The sequence below is a fragment of the Mus caroli genome, unplaced genomic scaffold (genome assembly GCF_978045245.1).
Source record: "Mus caroli unplaced genomic scaffold, Mus_caroli_1 scaffold_16, whole genome shotgun sequence".
Lineage (NCBI taxonomy): Eukaryota > Metazoa > Chordata > Mammalia > Rodentia > Muridae > Mus > Mus caroli.
The window spans coordinates 8,173,822-8,193,280 of record NW_028227271.1 but is presented as its reverse complement, the minus strand read 5'-3'; the positions used below and the strand labels follow the sequence as shown (position 1 = coordinate 8,193,280).

The 19,459-nt window shown below is 46.0% G+C and overlaps 1 protein-coding gene across 3 annotated transcripts in view; it reads left to right on the top strand.

The window, feature by feature from the left end:
* Nucleotides 1–19,459, top strand: part of Ano6 (anoctamin 6) — a 187,060-nt gene that overhangs the window by 163,690 nt on the left and 3,911 nt on the right. For all 3 annotated transcript variants that reach the window (XM_021183693.2, XM_021183694.3, XM_029469721.2), the window contains 4 exons: nt 4,026–4,156; nt 10,230–10,435; nt 14,020–14,222; nt 15,600–15,705. In XM_021183693.2, the coding sequence (XP_021039352.1) occupies nt 4,026–4,156; nt 10,230–10,435; nt 14,020–14,222; nt 15,600–15,705 (646 nt within the window). The remainder of the gene's footprint in view (nt 1–4,025; nt 4,157–10,229; nt 10,436–14,019; nt 14,223–15,599; nt 15,706–19,459) is intronic.

The following is a 19,459-nucleotide window of genomic DNA, read 5'->3' as shown; positions in this document are numbered from 1 at the left end:
GCGTCCTCCAGCATGGAGGTAAACTTAGGAAGGATTTTAATTTCAAAATGTAAATTTCTTTGTAATGCCTTTTATCCCACTGGGCAGTGGGATGGACTTGCTTAGAACTCACCACCGCGTGCAGGCTGATGTCCCCTGCATACTTCACTGCACTGCCTCTCCACATACAACTCCCACTACACTCCAGCTCCCAGCTCTTTTTTGCCCTGAATCTTTGCCTCCCTCACTGCCAGGTTTCTGTTCATTCTCTCTGGAATAGTTAGCCGACTGGGTTTCAGGGCACCCACATTCTTTGCTGGGGCTTTACCCACCCTGTTCTGTGTGACCTGTCAAGGCCCTTCTTAAAGTAAAGACACCGCTCCCATCCCAGGAAAGGATTCCAGGTTTAGCTGTGAGATAGCTCTGATCCTGCTGCACAGCAAACAGCCCTCCCTTTCATCAAGTTCATATTTGTGTTTTCCCAGATAAGTGAAAGTAGGTCATGCACAAATCAGGCTGTTTCAATATGAAAATGTATTTAAAAAAAAAAAAAACCACTTAACTCATTCTTAGACTACTAAGGGAGCATTTTCTAAGCCAAGTAGGTTGTTTAACACTAAATTGTTTGATTAAGTAACTGCTTGGCAGTGAGCTGTTTTCTGAGCTTTAAATGTTAGTGGGTAGCGTGTATTTCCTAAATTCATTATGAGCAATTGAAATGTGACCTGCAGCACCCAGGGCCTGTCCATGCTTTGACTCCAGGTAAGCTTATTGTTAACAATCACAGATTTCTATTCTGGCTTAAAGATACTGATGTCATCGCTTGTTAATTCTCTTCCACTGGATCGAGACCCAAGACTGCCAAGTGTCGGTCACGACAGCCTCCCTGGGGCCATTTTTCTGTGTAGGCCAGTTCCCTGCTTCCACACAGAATCCAGAACAGTGGAGTGCCCGTCACCTCTGCTCCCCAGACCCTTACTCCTCTGAAGAGTGTCAGAGCAAGGGAAGAGTCATCCCAGCTCCTTTCGTATGAGGTTGCTATGCCAGAGGAACACAGTAAAGGATATTTGATGAGAATTTCTCAAGACTTGGCTGTTTCAGGCCCACACCCTTCATTCCACATAGATTCCTAGACTACACTGAGCCTACAGCTAGACTGGTTCCCAGTACAGAGCAGGCACTGGGCATGAGCCCCTGAGTGAGTGTTGTCTTGGTCTCATAGGCAGATCATCAATAAATTATATGGTGTTTTGCAGGAGCCAGAGAATGTCAGCTGCTGGTCATTACAGCACTGATGTGTGAGACAGTCTAGGGTTTTTCTTCTCCAAAGATGATGATAACATTGAATAATGAAAACCCTAAAAGACCTAGAACATTAGTGTCCTTGGGTGTTCAGCCAGGGGGACAGCTGTCACATTTCTTTCTCTCTGTGTATCTCTTATCTTTTCAAAATAACAATGCATTTACATAACAAGAGAAGATACTATAGTAGAGAAAACCTCCTCAAAAGGGGCCTGGACAAGGCCTCCATAGTTACACTGACCCCTTCACAAGAACACTGAAATATTCAGGACATGGTGGGGGCTTCTAGGTGGGATGTACTAACGGGAAATGACACCTGACTCTAGTTTGATAAAAGGCCAAGAGAAAATGAGATACAAAGTTTTATCACCGTGTTCTGTTAATGTTATGGTAAATTTGTACAGGAGTTACTTTGTAACCTCTGCTTCTAGTCTCGGCTTGGGGGGGGGGGGGAACCTGTTGCTTTTTTTTTTTCTTTCTTTCAAGTTCTGTGGTGTAATTCCCACGTGTAGTCAAGGTTGAGATCTGGCTCCAGAATCACAGTCCAGTTTGTTGTTGTTGTTGTTGTTGTTGCTGTTGTTGTTTAAAAAAAAAAGTTCAAAGACTCAGAAGATGAATGAGTCTCTATTACAGATGAGTAATTGAACTCGGAAAAACGGAACAATAGGCTTAGAGTCTATAACTCATAAAGCCAGGCAGAGAGTCAGCTACTGTGGCCTACGGTGCGTGGGGAGATAGCATGAGAGGAAGAAGTATCTGCTGAGTTAGGTAATGTACCAGGACAGAAGCCCAGAAAGAAAATGCCTGCTTGTTCTAGGCCACGGACAGTGTTCAGAAAAGGCAGGGGAGTGGGAGGCAGCGCACACCAACCACCCGAGAGCAGGCCCTTGTTTATCATGGCTTGCTGTCACCTATGGTAGAGCCCCTGCGATGGTTGCAGCACTAAAGATTCTAAAGTGTCCTCAGATCTTTGCGTCGACATACAGGAGGGTTTTGCTGTCAACAAACAATGACATCTTTAAGCAGGAGCTATCCGTCCACATGGTCTGGTGTCTCAACATTCCAGTCATAGCTCCATATTCAGTGGCCTCCGCCTGTTAGCTCCTACTGGTGAGCAGGAGGTCCTGAGAGCGTGGGGAAGCCTCCTGACCCCTTTTCCCTGTCTGGATTCCCATTAGTCCTGACATCATCCCGGGCTAGTGGACATCCATCCCATGGACATTTTTTGACTCACCAGGAAAGCCGGAGAACAGGAGAGTGTGGGTTTCAGGGGCCTCTGAGTCTGAGTTCCTCCTTGCCTGGCCTCCTATGGAGGAAGTGGGAAGAGATGGGGAAGCGAGGGCTATGTTCACTAGAAGAGTGTCTGCCCTGAGTCAGGTCTCACTAGTAGTCAGGGGAAGCTAGCGTGAGACCAGCACAGTGAGTCAACAACTCTTGTCAGCCTCACATTTTAAACACTGGGTGGGCTCAAAGAACAGGTGAGGGCCTGCACCAGTTTATAGCATTTCTCTTTAGAGTCCCGTGATGGGTCTTCACTGTCAGAATTTCAGGCCCACACAAACCTATTGTCTAAGCAACGGAAGTGTAGGAGACGTTGTGTGTGTACTTGAAGCCAGCTGTCACTTGAGGAGGCGGAGTTTTGTCACAGATGCATAGCCAATTAATTCTGTTGCCGTCTCAGATCTGTTTTCAAGGCAGATTGCTATGAGGAGGGCAAGCATGTATCAGGGACAGAGCAGCATGTTCAAAAGGAGAAAAGGCTGGAATGGAGCAGAATGGAGCGATGCGCAGGGCAGGCTCTGCACCCTCATCTGGGGGACCTGCATCTCTTCTGTTGTCCTCAAGTTGTTTGTGTTTGAGGCCAAGTCTGAGACTTATTTTATCATTTCTGCAGTAGCCCCTCACTTCCCTCAGCTAAGAACTCCCGGTCCCCCCACTGTCTCAGAGATCCCACACCGGTATGCTGTCTTTGCTTCTTACTTCCTGGGATCACAGGAGCTTCTGTGTTGAGCTGTCAAAAGCAGGTGTCCTCCTGGCCAGGCTGTCTGAAGTCACTAGGAAGCACCCGAGCCTGGAGGTTCTTGGCTTGATGCTCAGCCTTCTGCCTCCTTCAGATCCTCACAGTTACTATCATAAGATGACCATCTGTCATGGTTTGTATATGCTTGGCCCAGGGAGTGGCACTATTTGAAGGTGTGGCCCTGTTGGTGTGGGCTTTAAGACCCTCATCTGCCTGGAAGTCAGTCTTCCACTAGCAGCCTTCCAATGAAGATGTAGAACTCTCAGCTCCTCCTGGACCATGCCTGCCTGGATGCTGCCATGCTCCTGCCTTGATGATACTGGACTGCACCTCTGAAGCTCTAAGCCAGCCCCAATTAAATGTTGTCCTTATGAGAGCTGTCTTGGTCATGGTGTCTGCTCACAGCAGTAAAACCCTAACTAAGACACCATCCCTGGTTCTCCCTGCACACTGTTACAAACAGAACTTGTCTACAGCGACTAGGACTAGCTTGCATCTCTGTCTTCCTTCTGCTTATTTCACTGAAATGTTTCATACTGAAAATATATATATTTTTGAATGATTAGATGGGGGAAAATTGGGCAAACTGAAGATGTTTAACATGCAGAAGAGAGACTCAATTTCTTGGGAGGATTACATATTCAGCTTTGAGACAGCAAGAAATGCTTCATGATGCAGGGTCTGACAGTGTGTGTTCTAATTTATAATTTGATCTTTCTGACAGATGGGTTATGAATCTAATTGGACGATATAAACGAGTCTCGGGATCAGAAACGATAACCCCACGATGGGAACAGGATTACCATCTGCAGCCCATGGGCAAGCTGGGCTTGTTCTATGAGTATCTTGAAATGAGTAAGTTTTCTGTACATTGTGTTGGATATGTGTTGGAGTTGGAAAGCATCTGTCGCTGAGCCACAGAATTTAGTGCATTGAAGCGATATGAAGAGTGGTGTGTTTGTCGCTACCAGGATAAAATTATATGGTAGAGAAAAGTCAAAGCTTTCAGATATGATGGCTGGGTGTGGTTTTGTTAATGTTTATGTTGTTCAAAGCTAAGGATTTATTACTGGGCAATGAGATGGGATTTTCCTTGATGCCTGGCTTTACTGGGAGTTCTCAGGGTGTTCGCGCTGTGTTGTCTGTGACACTTTCCTGATTCAGTCAGCTTAGGCTCAAGTCCATGCAGACACTGTGATTGGCTGGGACATGATCACAGAGCCAGCCTGTGAGAGCTGCTCCCTCATAACAGGAGGAGTCTCTACTGACTTTCATACCTGGGTCCTGCCAGAGATGGCCTCTTGTTTCCTCCTTGCAGGGTGGTACCATGAGATGGAGACAGGGTACTGGCCTGGAGTGAGTTAGGACTTGGCACAGGTCCTGCCCTACCTCCCTGAATGTCCTGTACATTTGTGAATCACTTGCTTGGGCTCTTGTTTGTCATAGGTTATGTGTGGCTTTAAGCTCTGTTGCCTTTGATAGATGTATCTCAGAACAGGTTTCCTTTGAAAACACTAACCTTTCTATTGTGAATGACATGCTAAATCTAAAAGATGGCTAACTGTTCATGTATTCCGTATCTCTGCCCTTTCACCTAAACTTTACAAAGCATCACAATTATTTTTATTTTTATTTTTTTTAGGGTAGTGAGAACAGAAAAACAGGCATAAAATCTGACAGGCCTTACGTTTACACATAGCAGTTTGTGTCTTTTCTAGGGCATTGTTTCCTGCAGATAGTGGGTGGGTTATTAAATCACATTCTATATATCTTTTCAAAAATATGCATAATACCCAGGAATATCTGTTTGTCTGGGTGAGTAGACAGTCCACGTAGATAACTTTGTATCTGTTATCAGCCTGGGGTCAGATTTGAAGTTCTGTCTTTGCGTTTTATCAGGATGGGGTTTTATTAAGGCTGCAGCATCAGTGTGGCATGAAGTGTAAGTCAGGTGTATGTCCTAACTGTCTCTCGCCAGGGCCATTATCAGCAGCAATAATAGCACTCTGCTATAGAACGCTATCTGCCTGAGCCTCTCCCCACCAAAAAAAGACTTTATGGGAAGTTGTTCTTACCCCAATCAATTAGCTAAATGTATGGCTTTAAGAGGAAAACTACAGAGCCATGCTTTTGGGAAGAAAATCGGACTTTTAGAGTTTCATAGGCCTATTAGTTATAAACTAATTAATTTGGTCTCATCCTACCCTATAATATATATATGATATATTCTGTCATAACAGACTTTGAGATTTCTTACAATGCTTTATAGCCACCCCTTACCGCCACCCCAACAATTCCCAATGACTTAGAAAGCTTCCTGAGTTTCTGAGCAGAGACAGTCTGTCACTATGCAGTTAGTAACACGGTGAAATCTGTGTTTAGTGTTAAGCTGGGGGAGATACATTCTTCAGGACCCTTAGCATTCCTGTCTTATTTCCCTAAAAATAAATAGCCTTTGGGAGTGGCGTCGCTCCCACATGACCTTCACGGTGCTCTTCCATGTTTACCAGCAATGCCACTGTGCACCTTTCTTTAGGTGCCTTCCCACGGGTGTGCCCTTCCCCCTCCCAGCAGGTAGCCCTGTGCCTTCCACCAGCCACAGCTCCTTGCCTCTCCTTCCTTCTCACCGGCTCTTGAGGGACCTCTATAGATCCATTTAGCTCTTCCGTCTGCTTTGCTGCTCTTGGGGAGCTAGGCAGCCTTGATTCCCATAATCCTATGCAAGCATGAATGCCTCTCTCCCACCCCCTAAGCCCTTAGCACGTGTGCTTGGAATGTAGTACTCTCAGGCACATGCTGCCTTTGACACAAGTGTGCAACTGCTGGTCAATCCCACAGTTGCGATACTCCGCCCACCCTCAGTGCCCACTGAGGCTGTATGATCTTTGATTTTTGTTCTTGTTACTGCTGCTAGTGAATTTTTTTAAAAGTAAATTCCCCCATAATTTGAGATTGAGTAACTCTAGGGTATTAGCCAAAGATGCCTGGCAGAATCTTAGACTCTACCTCAGAAAACTTGAGAGGAACAGCTACTGATACGAACGTCTGGAAGCTGAAGATACCGGTTTTTGTTGTTGTTGTTGTTGTTTTGTACCTTGGGTCTACCTGTCATAGACACAGGTCTCTTGAGAATGTGGTGACATCATCTTCAGAGTTGGTAGGTGCCATAGCAGAGGGCACCGAAGCACTGGCGCTTCCATGTTTGTCCTGTTAATTGGACCCATCTCCAAAGCTAACTTTCCAAAACCATGAGAATCATGGCTATTTTCCTTTATTTCTTGTTGCTGTGTTAAAATACTCCAAGGAAAGCCATTTAAGAGAGGAAGAGGTTCATTTTCACTCACAGTTCAAGGTACTACAGTCCACCATGGTGCAGAAGTCCAGGCAGGGCGGGAGCCTGAAGCAGATGATCACACCACATCCACAGAAAGAGAGAGAGATGCATGTGTGGTAATGTTTACCTTTCTTCAACCATTGTATACAGCCCAGGGTTCCCTGCCCACAGCAGAGTCTCCTTACATCAATAAATGGAATCGAGATACTCCCCGACGGGCATGCCTATCTCCCAGGAGATTCTAGGTGCTGTCAAGGTGACACCACCAATCATTATAGTTGTAACAGTTACTCCATAGATACTTACTGTTGTGACTAGCTCAGCTTTGTAACATCACCCTGGCTCACCCCTTTTCTCCCTGTGACACTCCTACCAGATGGGCTGCACTCTCTAGAAAGGAGACCTGCTTTCTCCTTTGCCTCTCTTGTGTTCCTGTCCCCTACCTGCACTGAAGACTTCTAGTCCTTAAAGGACTGGCTTCCTAATGTGGCAGACACTCCCGTCTCTTCCTTCACTACCCAGTGTTGGGTGTACCACTGTGCCAAGCGCTGCACTGTTTGCCAGAGATACCAAGCTGAGATTCAGTGCATGCTCTCTAGGAGCTGGGCACACAGTAGATTGTGTAATCAAAGCCAAGCAGGACTTGGCCAAGCACATGGTGTTTGTGATTTTGAAAAGTGAGTGCGAGTATCAAAGGTGTGGTGAGGAAAATGGACACAACTCAGACTAAAGGAGAACTGGGCACCTTCGAAACCGCAGAGCGACTCCCTGGTTGCTTCTGATTATGTTGCCAAAGCATAGCTGAAGCAGAGGCTCGATGGCAGGGATATGGGGTAAACTATAGATATGTGGGATATGACCTCTGTGTGCATAGCTAGGGCTTGGGACTCATGAAAGAATGGGGCTCTATAGGAATATTGGTAAGGGAGAGAATTGTGTGCTGTTTTATTGAAGGTCAGATTATTCCAAAAGCTGACTGGTAGCTATTTTGGATGGGGTCTGTACTTGGTGGGAGGACGATAACTAGGTTACAGCAGCCAACGCTGATAGGGGGAAAGTGCATAAACAGAGGTCGCAGGCATGAGAAGAGAAATGGGGAGACAGGTTTGGTGAGCATTGGAGGGGTGACTCGGGGTAGATGAGGAGTAGAGTTTTTAAGACGCCTTCCAGGAGCTGGGATGTGTAAGCAGGAGGGGAGCTGGTGTGGAGATGCTCTGGTGTCTGTAGGACATCAGGATGGCAATGTCACCAGGGAAGGTGGGTGCCCAGGTCAGGCACTGAGGAGCCGAAGGCAAGGCCATGGGGGTGGATCAGGCATGCCTTGCAGGACTTGAGAAAGACTGCCAGAGTGTCGACGAGGCCCAGGCAGAGGAGGGAAACAGGTGGGAAACCCTAGCAGGGCTCTCTCTGCAGAGAAGGCTTTTGAGGATGCCAGCATTGTTCAGGTGAGATTGAAACATGGCAGACAGGTGCATAAGACAGGAGAGAAAGTCAAAGCTAAAACCCTGTAGATGCTACACCAGTTGGAAGCGGATGGAGCCCTGCGGGTAATAGTGTTTTAGAGGCTCGTATTTAATATATAACTTGCCTTTTTACGTTAAGTGAAAACAAATCAAAAGCCATCCCCATGGAGAGGGAGATGCCTGGTCCTGTCAAAAACTATCTGTCTAAATGAGCAAGGTCAGGAGCACTCTTGGGCTTTGGCATGGGCAGCCAAATTTGGGGGTGGGGGTGGGGAACTGCAGGAGTAGTTTTCTGTGCAGCAGTGAGGGTTTGTGAAATGCAGGGTTCAGAGGATAGGGCGAGTGGCAGAAAAGTGCAGTGCCACCATGAAGAACGTGTTAGAGAGCAATGAGGGCCTTCACCACGAGTGTTTTCTACCTTGCTAACATCTCCATTTCATTATTCTTCATTTCAAAGGGTGCTTACAAAGTTCTTCTCCCTGTTTTAAATCTTAATCCTTTTTGCAGTAAAAGCAATGAAGGCCCTAGCTTTTACAGTGATTTAGCCAGCTGTAGGAGAACCCCCTGGTTAGCAGACAGTAAGACCTTCTTCAAAACCTCCTGTTTAGCCGAGACCGTGTCTGCATGTACTAGAACCCAGTGCCGTGGTGAACTGGCCGTCCTCTTTCGATTCTTTAGCAGAGTGACCTACGTTGATTGTCAGTGTTGTTTTAACTGTTTGTTTGTTGCTGTCTCTTTACGTGTCTGAAATAGCCATAAGGAGTTTCTAGCTAGATTTGTGTATCCCCACATTGTGTCTAGCTGATTAAGACTCTATACACCCTGTCATTCATTCATTCATTCATTCATTTCTCTATAATAAGCATTAGTCTTAGCACTTAGGGTTAATTTACTCTAACAAAGTCTAGTTTCAGTCATAAATGGTATCATTTCTCTTTTGGACTTTTATTTCTGGCCTCTCCTGAACAGTCAAGATCCGGCTCTGCTACATTCTTACTCTAACACAGGGACTCCAATCTGTCCTTCCAGTAGGTTGGACACTGGTTGGTTTATCACAAGTCAGCTCTGACCCATTCTGCAGTCTCTTACTTGGCCTGGCCCAAGGCTGGCATGGATAGCTAGCAGTTTGAGAGATGCAGAGGCAGGCGTGGCTCCTGCCGCTAACACAGCTTGAGTCCTTGCCTGTCTGGCTTTCCTGATGCTGACCATGCCCACCTGGCCTGTGTGGCTTATCTCCTCTGGTAGGCTGGTCTCTCAGACCAGAAGCAGCAGGTGCACCACAGCCTTGCCCTTCTCCAGCAGAATGGAGCGCAAGCCTAGAAGAGTTGTCAGGTGACATCTTCTCCAGTCTTGGGCTCACTCACACCTGGGAGGGTGTCTTCCACAGCTCTGCTAGTAAGGTAGGAAGCACCTCAGAGAGGTTTCTTGGCTAGTTCTTTCGTCTTAATATCATTCTTCACCCTTCTCCACGGTAGAGTGTATCCATTCTCTATACCAAGTTCACACACATTTCAGATAGAGAGTAAAGGCCGAGTTACTGCTAGAATCTCTACCTTGTGGCCACACAGACTGACAAGGGTGAGGATGGCTGAATGTGTGCCTGCAACACACAGGTGATAAAGTCTCCGTCAGCCTGGCTGCACCCCCTCATTTGCTTGTCCCTAGCAGGCTTCCAACACCCTCTGAATATCGGCTTCCTTGGCACGCCTTTCTGTCTTCTCTCTGCTTACTAGATTCGTCCACTGTGTTCGTTTTTAAATCCCAAGCCCTGGGTCTGCTTCTCATAGTCTCTTAACAGGAAGAATGAGCAGTGTTCTCAGGTTGCCTCCGGCGTAGGACCAGCACGCAACCAACCGTGCTTGGCTTAAAAAGTTTCCAACATGTCATTTCTTTTGAGTGAATACACGTGTGGGAGATGAGCTGTCCATTTAGTCACCTTTCTTTAGATTTCATATTTATGTTTCGTATTCGTCCTGCCCGTGAGCACTGTTTTGTGATTGGCTGTGGCTGCTGTCTCCTCACTGGGGCGGGTCATTTGTTGGCCTCTTAAATCTCTTTATAAAGTAGAGGGGATTTACACTGTCCTCCCATCTGTCCTCCCCACCATGATGTATGTCCATTCCGTTGACAGTTATTCAGTTTGGGTTCGTCACTTTATTTGTGGCCTCTTTCCCACTGGCTCCCCTGCTGGCTCTGGTGAACAATATTTTGGAAATAAGAGTGGACGCGTGGAAGCTCACAACCCAGTTTAGGCGAATGGTGCCAGAAAAAGCCCAGGATATCGGCGCGTGGCAGCCCATCATGCAAGGAATAGCCATCCTGGCCGTGGTGACCAACGTGAGTAGCCTGGGATTCGCGGGTAGACCACCCAGTATTATCTTTATAGGTATGGGTGTTTTTGCCTGCGTGCATGTGGACCACATGTGTGCTTGGTGAGGCCAGGAAAGAGAGTGGAAACCACCCCCCATCCCGGAACTGAACTTTCAGGTGGTTGTAACCCCGCCAGGTGGGTGCTGGGAATAGAACCTGGGTCTGTTGCAAGAGCAGCAAGTGTTCTTCTCCACTGAGCTATATCTCTAGCGCTGGTAATGGCATCTAATTGTTATGCAACTGTCTTCTGCTACATTTTATTATTATTGCTTATTATTATTACTGACTCACCCCACCAGGACAGCCTGCAGAGGGGTCACTGTTTCTCTTCTGCCGATGTCTTTATCTAAAGAAACAGAAGAGCAATAGGAACTGAAACTTTTATTCATCTGTGACATAAAAACATCAGCAAAGAGTGCTCTTAAACACAGGCGGATACAGGTTCATTCCGAGTCAGAGCATCCTGAAAGCATTTCACCATCTATCACCACTATATATTCCAATGTATGTATATATATATATATATATATATGTATATATATATATATATATATATATATATATATACATCACATCTTAAAATATTAACTATGATGAAGGAAAAATTGCCCATCTTAACTATATGCTAGTCACCCTCTTGTCTCCAGGGAAACAAGCTCTTATGAGAGGTGGGGCAGTCCCAGCTGTGAGAGAAACCAAGTACAACCTGTGGAGGTTGTTTGCTTGGGCAGAGGCCAAGTGGCAGCTGTTCTTATGCAGAACAGTTCAACACCAGCCCATCAGAGGATCTCTTGCCTACAAAGGTCCTCAAAAAAACAGGGTTATTTCTGCCCTACTAATCTCGTCAGGCCCAGCTTCCCAAATAAAATGATTTTTCAATTTCCATTCCTTAAGCCACAATTTGCTGAGTCCCCCAGGAGCTCCTGCAAAGGCAGAAGAGAAAGCGGTCTCAGACAGTGCGCAAGGGAAGTGCGCCGCGAAGTCAGGCAGATCTGAGTTCCACTTCCCGCCACCACAGCTTGAGCCCTGTGATCTTGGCCCCCGCACACTGCCAAGCCCAGTTTTATATGTGTTAGATGAATGCCTCCGCACTCAGCATGGCTTGGGAAGCCACTGAGTTGCAGCGGCGGACACACGGAGCCCGGGTCCTCCTTCACACAGTCGCCGCTATTTGACTTCATTACCTGACATCATTAACTGTGGTTCCCTGAGGACTCTGACAGTCACCTCAAAAATCAGTCACCCTCTTGACTGGTTACAGTGAAACAAGTTAGCTGTCGCCCCATCCCCACCACTTTCCTGAATTGCGGGCAACCTATAGCTTTGAGAAACTGATAGATTCAATCAGTTTCCTCTCACCCAAAGAGCCCCTACCTTCAATGCCCACTGTGTTTGAAAATGAAGACTGATGTTTAGAGCCATGACAGCAAGGCCTTTCAAGTTCCAGAGTCACGAGAGCAGGGATCTGTCATAGCCAATATGCCACAGTACATTAGGCAGGGCGGGAATACGGACCCGGGTGCTTTAGGAAAACTTGAGGCACGAAGGTTTGAGACTAGAAGGGTTTTTTGTTTGACCTACAGAAAGGGAAAATTGGTGTGGTTCATGCACCTGATTCCTCAAGCATTTTGGCGTGATTCTGTCAGGCCTCTTCTCCCTTGATCCACACCATGGCTGTGCTCCATGAACACAGATGGAGGACTGACTGTGTGTGTGTTGTGTATGTCTGCACACCTCTGTGTGTGCATTCACGAAGACACACACCCACTGTCTAATTGTGGATTGTGGTTGCTGGCTACTTTTTTTATTATAATATACTCTAGCAAAGCCCCTCACTAGGTTGTGTCATTGGTTAAACTATTGACAACCCTTGAGCCCATATTGTTAGCATCTGTCACCCTGCTTATATAACCCTCCCCCAAAGTACTGTACATAATGTCCACAGCCTAATGTGTACAAAAGAAAGAAGAGAGGCCACCCTGGTAGGAGACACCAAGCAGGAGTGTGCTGTGAAGTCACTTGAGCTAAAAGCTGGCGGTTCCATAAATAAGCACAGCTGACATTGTTGTGCTGCGCCAGAGCATCTGCTATTGAAGAGCAATTTTAATTTATTTTGATAGAAATGGAACTTGTGTGCAGAACAGCATGGGAAATGAGGCAAGCTACACTATGTGTATTCCTGCAGCATAACTCAGAGTAGCTCAATTCAGGGGGAAAGGTACCTTGTCAGAAAAACAAAGATTTCTCCTCATGGTTGGAGTCTTTCTTCCTCCCTGAAGTATATCTCGGGTGATTCTGTTAAAAGATAGCATTGAGTTAAATGATACCAGGAAAATTTCATCTATTGAAATCTGGCACGAGACCAAATCTTCTTGTCTTACCTCCTGGCTGACAGGCAGATGTGTGTGTGTGTATGTGTGTGTGTGTCTGTGTGTGTGTGTCTGTGTGTTTGGGTGTGTGTGTGTGTGACAGGCAGACACTCTTCATATCACAGACATCGAGGGAGCTGGCTCAGGTAGGGAAAAAGCCCCGAACTGTTTTCTTGCTTTGCCCAAATCTTGTTTGTTAGTTTGTAGTCTCACTGCAACTAAACCGTCTATGTCCAGATGACTACTATTAAAAATCACTTTGAGCCAAAACACATGTCTGTTCTTGGGCTTCAGTTAATGATTGGCCTAACGTGGATACAATTTCCCCTTTGTCCCTGCAAGCCGTTTCATATACCAGAGTCAAAGCCTCCCATTAAAGCTCTTTGGGGAAGGTGCACGTAGTTCTAAATAGGCTTTTGTCCCAGTACACTTCTGCCTGGCATAGACACAGGCTCATAACTGGCCCATCTATTCCTTCTATGCAGGAACTTACTAAGCTGTTTCCAGTGATAATTTATGGTTTCAGTACTTTATCCAGCTAATCTTCTGGAAGCTTGGATGCTCAGATACTAGGTGTTAGAAAGCTAGCTTTGTTTCCTGACTGAGTGAACGGAACAAACCCAAGGTAGTTTATCAGGCCATGGATTGTCTAAGTAAGTCTAAGATAGCGAGACAGAGGGAGACGTTTAGAGACCATTATATAACCAGGGATCAGGAGAGTGTGTAAGTGATCTTTATTTTTTTTTTAAATCAGTTTCATATAAAGTCTTTATTCAACAAATGAGTTCGATGGTGCAAGGTTATCTTCATAATACTGACCTTAGTGTTTATATTACAAAGCGTTCTAACTGTAAACCGTCCTGGTTCTATGAAGAAGCGCTCTGAGGTTTAAGTGGATGTTGTAACTTTGATCAGCACTGATGTACACACATGATACACAAGCCAGTCCCGCTCTTCTGCTCTTCATGGTGCCCCAGTATAGTCATACATTGTTTCATGTATTTCAGAGGCAACCAATGGTCCTTTCAACCTTCCCTTAGATTAGAAGACCTCCCAACGTGTCTTCTACTTGAAATATGTATAATCCCACCGAGAGATACAACTTGGTGGAAACCACAGTTCTGCCATACAGTGAACCATAGCTGCCACCCTAACATTCCTCTCTTCTTTTCCCCAATGTAGGCCATGATCATTGCCTTCACATCAGACATGATCCCCCGCCTGGTGTATTATTGGTCTTTCTCCATCCCTCCCTATGGGGAGCACACTTACTACACCATGGACGGCTACATCAACAATACTCTCTCTGTCTTCAACATCACGGACTTCAAGAACACAGACAAAGAAAACCCATACATTGGGCTTGGTAACTATACCTTGTGCAGGCAAGTTTTGATTCACCTGTTTTAAAAATGTACCTCATCTTATAAAAAAAGCTTTCGGTGTGTGGGATAAGATTCTAACTGGTAGCGTTTAAGTCTGTGATAAAGAGACAGTTTTCACAGTGCTTTCATTTTAGTAACACTCAAAAAGATTAAGAGATTAATGAAGAGCAATGGTAGGGCCTATAAACCAGATTTGGAAAGGTGTTCAGATGGGCACATCATAAGGATGGAGGAGAAAGCCTGGCACGTCTCAGAAATGGAGAGAGCTAGCTGAGAGATGTACAGATTCAGGTCATTCTGTTCCAAGACTGCCTTGTGAAGCTGAGGAACACAGCTCGGTTGTTCTTACCAAGCCTGCTCAAAGCATAAAACCAGAAGTGGTGGTGTATGCCTGTAACCCCAGCACTAAGGGGTAGATGGCTACAGGTAAATTGTTTCCAGTGGAGGCTAAGCTGAGATACATCGTAAGCTCAAGACCAGCCTGGGATACATCGTAAAAGTCTATTTCAGTAAAATAATAATAGAAGAAGAAAGATCTGGGTAGGCTGTAGCTCAGTAGGAGAGACCACAGCCCCAGGTTCCATCCCCAACGGTGCAATGAAGAGAAATGAGACAGTGTTAAGATTCATGGACACCCTAAACCTAATGGTGACACACTGGCACCTCAGTTAGCAATGACATAAAGGTGCATGCGGTAAGGGGTGTCAAGTACTCTGCTCTGGTGGATGGGAAGGTCAACTATGGATAGAGCGCACTAGCTCACTTACCAGTTGGTAGTTTGTTGACCATGTAGGTCATGCAGATTTATTTTCTCTATTACAGTTTCTTAAACCCAAATTCACTTAATTCAACTGCTCAGAGCCATTCTGATTTAGATTTCCAATATCACAACCAAGAAGTCAGATAAGGCCAAGACAACTGACTGTGCAGAATGCTGATCTCAGCAATTATGTTCCTGTATGTTTAATACTTCATGGTCAGGGAATTAGAAACAGGCTGGGTGAAAACCCTAAGTTAACCAGTATACGGTACTGGATGGTATGACCCAGTCAGCTCCCCAAGATAGCTAAATTGTTTTATGTCTTCTCAGAAAGCAGGGATAAAGCCTTGGGGGAAACATAAAAACATTGTCACTTTGTAAAGACATGTCCTGTTTTACCCAGGTGGGGTCTGTCATTTTCTGCTTCCATGCTCCATAAGATAGTCCTGATGATTTTCTTCCAGTATTTGATACCACGTTGAACTTGAGGTGAAATGAATGTGATACCTGCTTTAAAAATTACTGCGTCGAAGATGACTCTGGTTTTAAGTCAGGCCCTTGTTAACAATATCCATCAAGAAGATGTGTCTTCCTAACGTGCCTGGTTGTGTTTCCAGGTACCGTGACTTCCGAAACCCACCTGGGCACCCACAAGAGTATAAACACAACATCTACTATTGGCATGTGATTGCTGCCAAACTGGCCTTCATCATTGTCATGGAGGTAAGAGAAGTGGGCTCTGAGACAGGCTATGGGTCGTGCACATCCGTAAGCCATCTGTGTCCCTTTAAGTATTGCCAACTTTCTTCAGTGTATATTAGGGCGTGAACTAATCAGATTTGGCCTGAGAATAGATGGTTCCTAACACTGAATGAAATAGCTGTCTGCTTTAAATGTTAAAAAGCATGACCATGTCAAGGGAGACTCGGCCCCATTTAATACAGTATTCATTGAGTGCCTTTGTACTTTGGGGCACACCGAGAGGCATGTTGGATTGTGAAAGGCCTCTGCCCATGGAGCTATGATGCATCTGTGTTCCATGCAGCTGCTGCATGGGGCACACCAACCCCTTACAGTGCTTCTCTCTCTAAAGTTAGCGCTGAGAAAATGACACGGCTGTAGAGTGTCAGCCGATCTAGCCAATGTCTCAGAGGGTGTTACTAGGAACAAACTAGGGAGCCTATTTGTTGTGCAAAGACAGACATCAGCCCTCACTTGTTTAAGTTACCCTAGGTACATCTTCTGTCCTGTGTAAAATTCTGAGGCTTTGCAATCAGATTCAAAAAAATAAAAAAAATAAAAATAGAAGACTAAGAATATGGGGGAGGGAGAAGAGGAACACTTTCCATAGGAGACAAAAGGTGTCAGCCACGGAACAGAAAGTACAGCACACGTCATAAAGGACAATGCAGCTCACCAGAGACAGGGGGCAGAGGGAAGGCCAACAGCTGACAAAGAAAACTAGGATTAGAATGAGGGAGGGCTCTCCACAGAAACTGTGGGAGCCAGAAGCAACAGTTCTAGAACTTCAGCCTGCTAACCTAGAAATAACTGAGTTCTTTTTTTTAACACTGGTGAGCCACAGGCCCTTACAGAGAGCAATAATAAACTGAGAGAACACAGAGGAGGAACCCTTCCCGAACTCCTGGGAGGCTGGGATAGCCTAGATCAGTGGTCCTCAACCGAGCACTAAGTACCAGTCAGTAGCAAAATGACACGTAGGAAGCAGCAGCAAAATGTATGGTGGGGCAGGTGCTAAGACTACCTACCAGAAATAGTGTTTTCCAATGGTCATGACCCACAGGTTGAGAACCACTGTCCCAGATCCTAAACTCACAAACAGTCATAGGCACAGAGAAGAAAACTGTCTGACACAGAAGTGCGTCTTTATCTCAGCACGAAGGAGGCAGAGGTGCTTGGCCCCTGTGATTCCCAGGCCAACCAGAACTACACTGAGAGGAGAAAGCCTAAAAAAACAACAACAAAAAAAAAACCCAACTGTAACAAGAAAAGGAAAACTAAGACTATTCGTGCTGCCTCATGAATACAGAGGTCCTGGTAGACTGCATAAACTGAACCCACAGGGTATTTTTAAAAGATGGCGTCACACCCTATTGGCTTTGCCCTGCGAATGTTACCAGCCTCTATACAGATGAGTTTGGAGGAGATGAATCTTACCATCTTCTGTTGCACTCTCTTCCTTCGCAACTGTTGCTACATCTGCTGTGCTCAGCAGCTCCGCTCTGTTGCTCTTCCCCAACTGAGGTCAGGGTCCCTAAAGGCATGGCAGTGTTTGCTTCCCACTCCCCTCCCACTCCTCCCTCCTCTCCAGTCATTTCCTACTTCCTAAGTCATCTATCCTGCTCTGCATATGGTGACCATAATGTCTGTCCTGTGGCGAATTCCTTGAGCAGCATCTCTGCCCACATGTTACCCAGCAGTGAACACCAACACCGGCCAGCCTCTCATTCTTCCTCAAAGCCTGCCCCCTGGCTTCAGGAAAACGATTATTTAGTGTTTTAAAGCAGGAAAAAAAGTCTAGGAAAGTTAGAACACTAAAGGGGTCCATTCAGCAAAAAGAAGTAACAATTACAAAAAGAAGTAACACTATATCGCCTATAGTATCAAAAGTCTATCAGTGTGCTTCAGAGGAGAAGCTGCAGAGGGAGGAGTTCAGCCTTCAGCTGCAAACAGGTCATCTCTACCCAAAACAAACAAGGAACTGCGCTCTAGACAAGGTGGCCCCCACTGATGTCCACAGGACATTGTGCCTGTCTGGGGTAACGCACACATTCCTCTCCACAGTGGAGCACCCTGCCAGGGCCCGTCACATGGGAAGCTGCAAAACAAATCTCAGCACATGCTTAAAAATTAAAAATTAAAATCCTAACTAGTGGCTTTTCTGCGTACGGTGCAATTAGATGAGACATTTCGGAAAGCACACATGTGCACAGAAATTAAACGGCATCTTCCAGAGCAACTGGCAAAGCAGTAGAGATATTAAGAGAGGATATATAATTTTTTTTTAACTTTTTAAACAAATGATAGTGGAAATAAACATGCCAGAACATTTGGAATACAATGAAGGCAGTATTGAAGTACATTTTTTATCTGTGGTCACATCGGTTTAGCAGGAAAAACCCAAATAGCCCCAAGGATGAGAAAAAAACGAGTGTCTCTTCTCAGTGTGAGCTCAGTGCCGCCAAAGCTTTCTGTTTGTTAACTCCCTAATGTCCGTGTGTGTTCTCACACACACTCTAGGCTGCCCCGGTCTCTCTCTGTTCTACAGTCTCCTCCTCTGTGCTATGACATCTTCATCTAGCCAGTCTCACAGGACCCTTCCCACCCCTCTTCCTTTTCTCTCACCCCCCACATTCAAGCCTATTGGCTTTTTCCCTCAATAGTAGACCACTGACCCCTTCTGAGTCTTGCCTACTTTCACCAAGTGTTGGCTAGCTTTGTATTGCAATGCTGGTAGGTTCACTCTGGCTGATAGTCTCCATCCATGGTCCCCTCTTGCTTTGGGCCTCTACCGAGGTAGCACCCCAAACCAGGAGAATGCTATGATGAGGAAGCTTCTCCCTTCACAGCAGCCATTGTGTCCCCTACAAGCACACAACATCATAGCCTAACCTCCTGCTAAACCCCTTCCCCATCACCAGCTGGAAGTCAACCTTCAACACAGGGCTTTGGATAAACCAAGATCCACCAGGCCAGAGCCACTGTCATTTCTTGCCCAGCTGGGCCCTGGTCTCTACCTGGAAACGACTGAGTTCTGACCTTGGAATAAAAGCCAGAGTCCCTGTCGTGGTGTGTCCAGCCTTGTCTGTGGCTCTCACTATGGATTCTCCTTATAGCCTCATCACTTGAGATCATGTTCTGGAAGCTTCCCCTGCTCTGACTCTGCCCTCCTGATACCTCCATGGCTCATTCCCTCGCCCCTTTAACTCTTAGCTGGGTTGTATGTGTGCAGACTGCACTGGGTAAAGTGTCTGTACTGCGTTCAGCATCCTGTTGCACTCCATGGGGGTTGCACCATTCTAGGTTCTCCCAAAGCTCTAAGCAATGCTTGATACTAAGTACAACCCATTCTTCTTCCTCTCCTCTCCTCCTCCACTCCTCCCCCTCCCTCCTCCTCCTCTTCATCACTCCCACCCCCTCTCTTTAAGTATCTTACAGCAATTCATCTATCTCTCTTTTATACATGAAACATATGTAGCCAAAGGGGCTTTGGAACAGTGACTAACAAATGCTTAAGGGAGACCAAAGTCAGGGTCCATTTGAAATTCAGAAATCGGTAAAAGAAGAAAAGTGAGATCTCACCAAGTGCTGAGACGGAGCACAGCCGAAACTGCCCCAGCTGCTGGAGCAACCTAAGCAGGTGCCACCGCTCCAGAAAGAACTCTGTCATCCTGTAGAACTGGACATTCGATTGGCCAAGGGTCTCAGCAGCGCCCCCTATGGGTTCCAGCTCTTT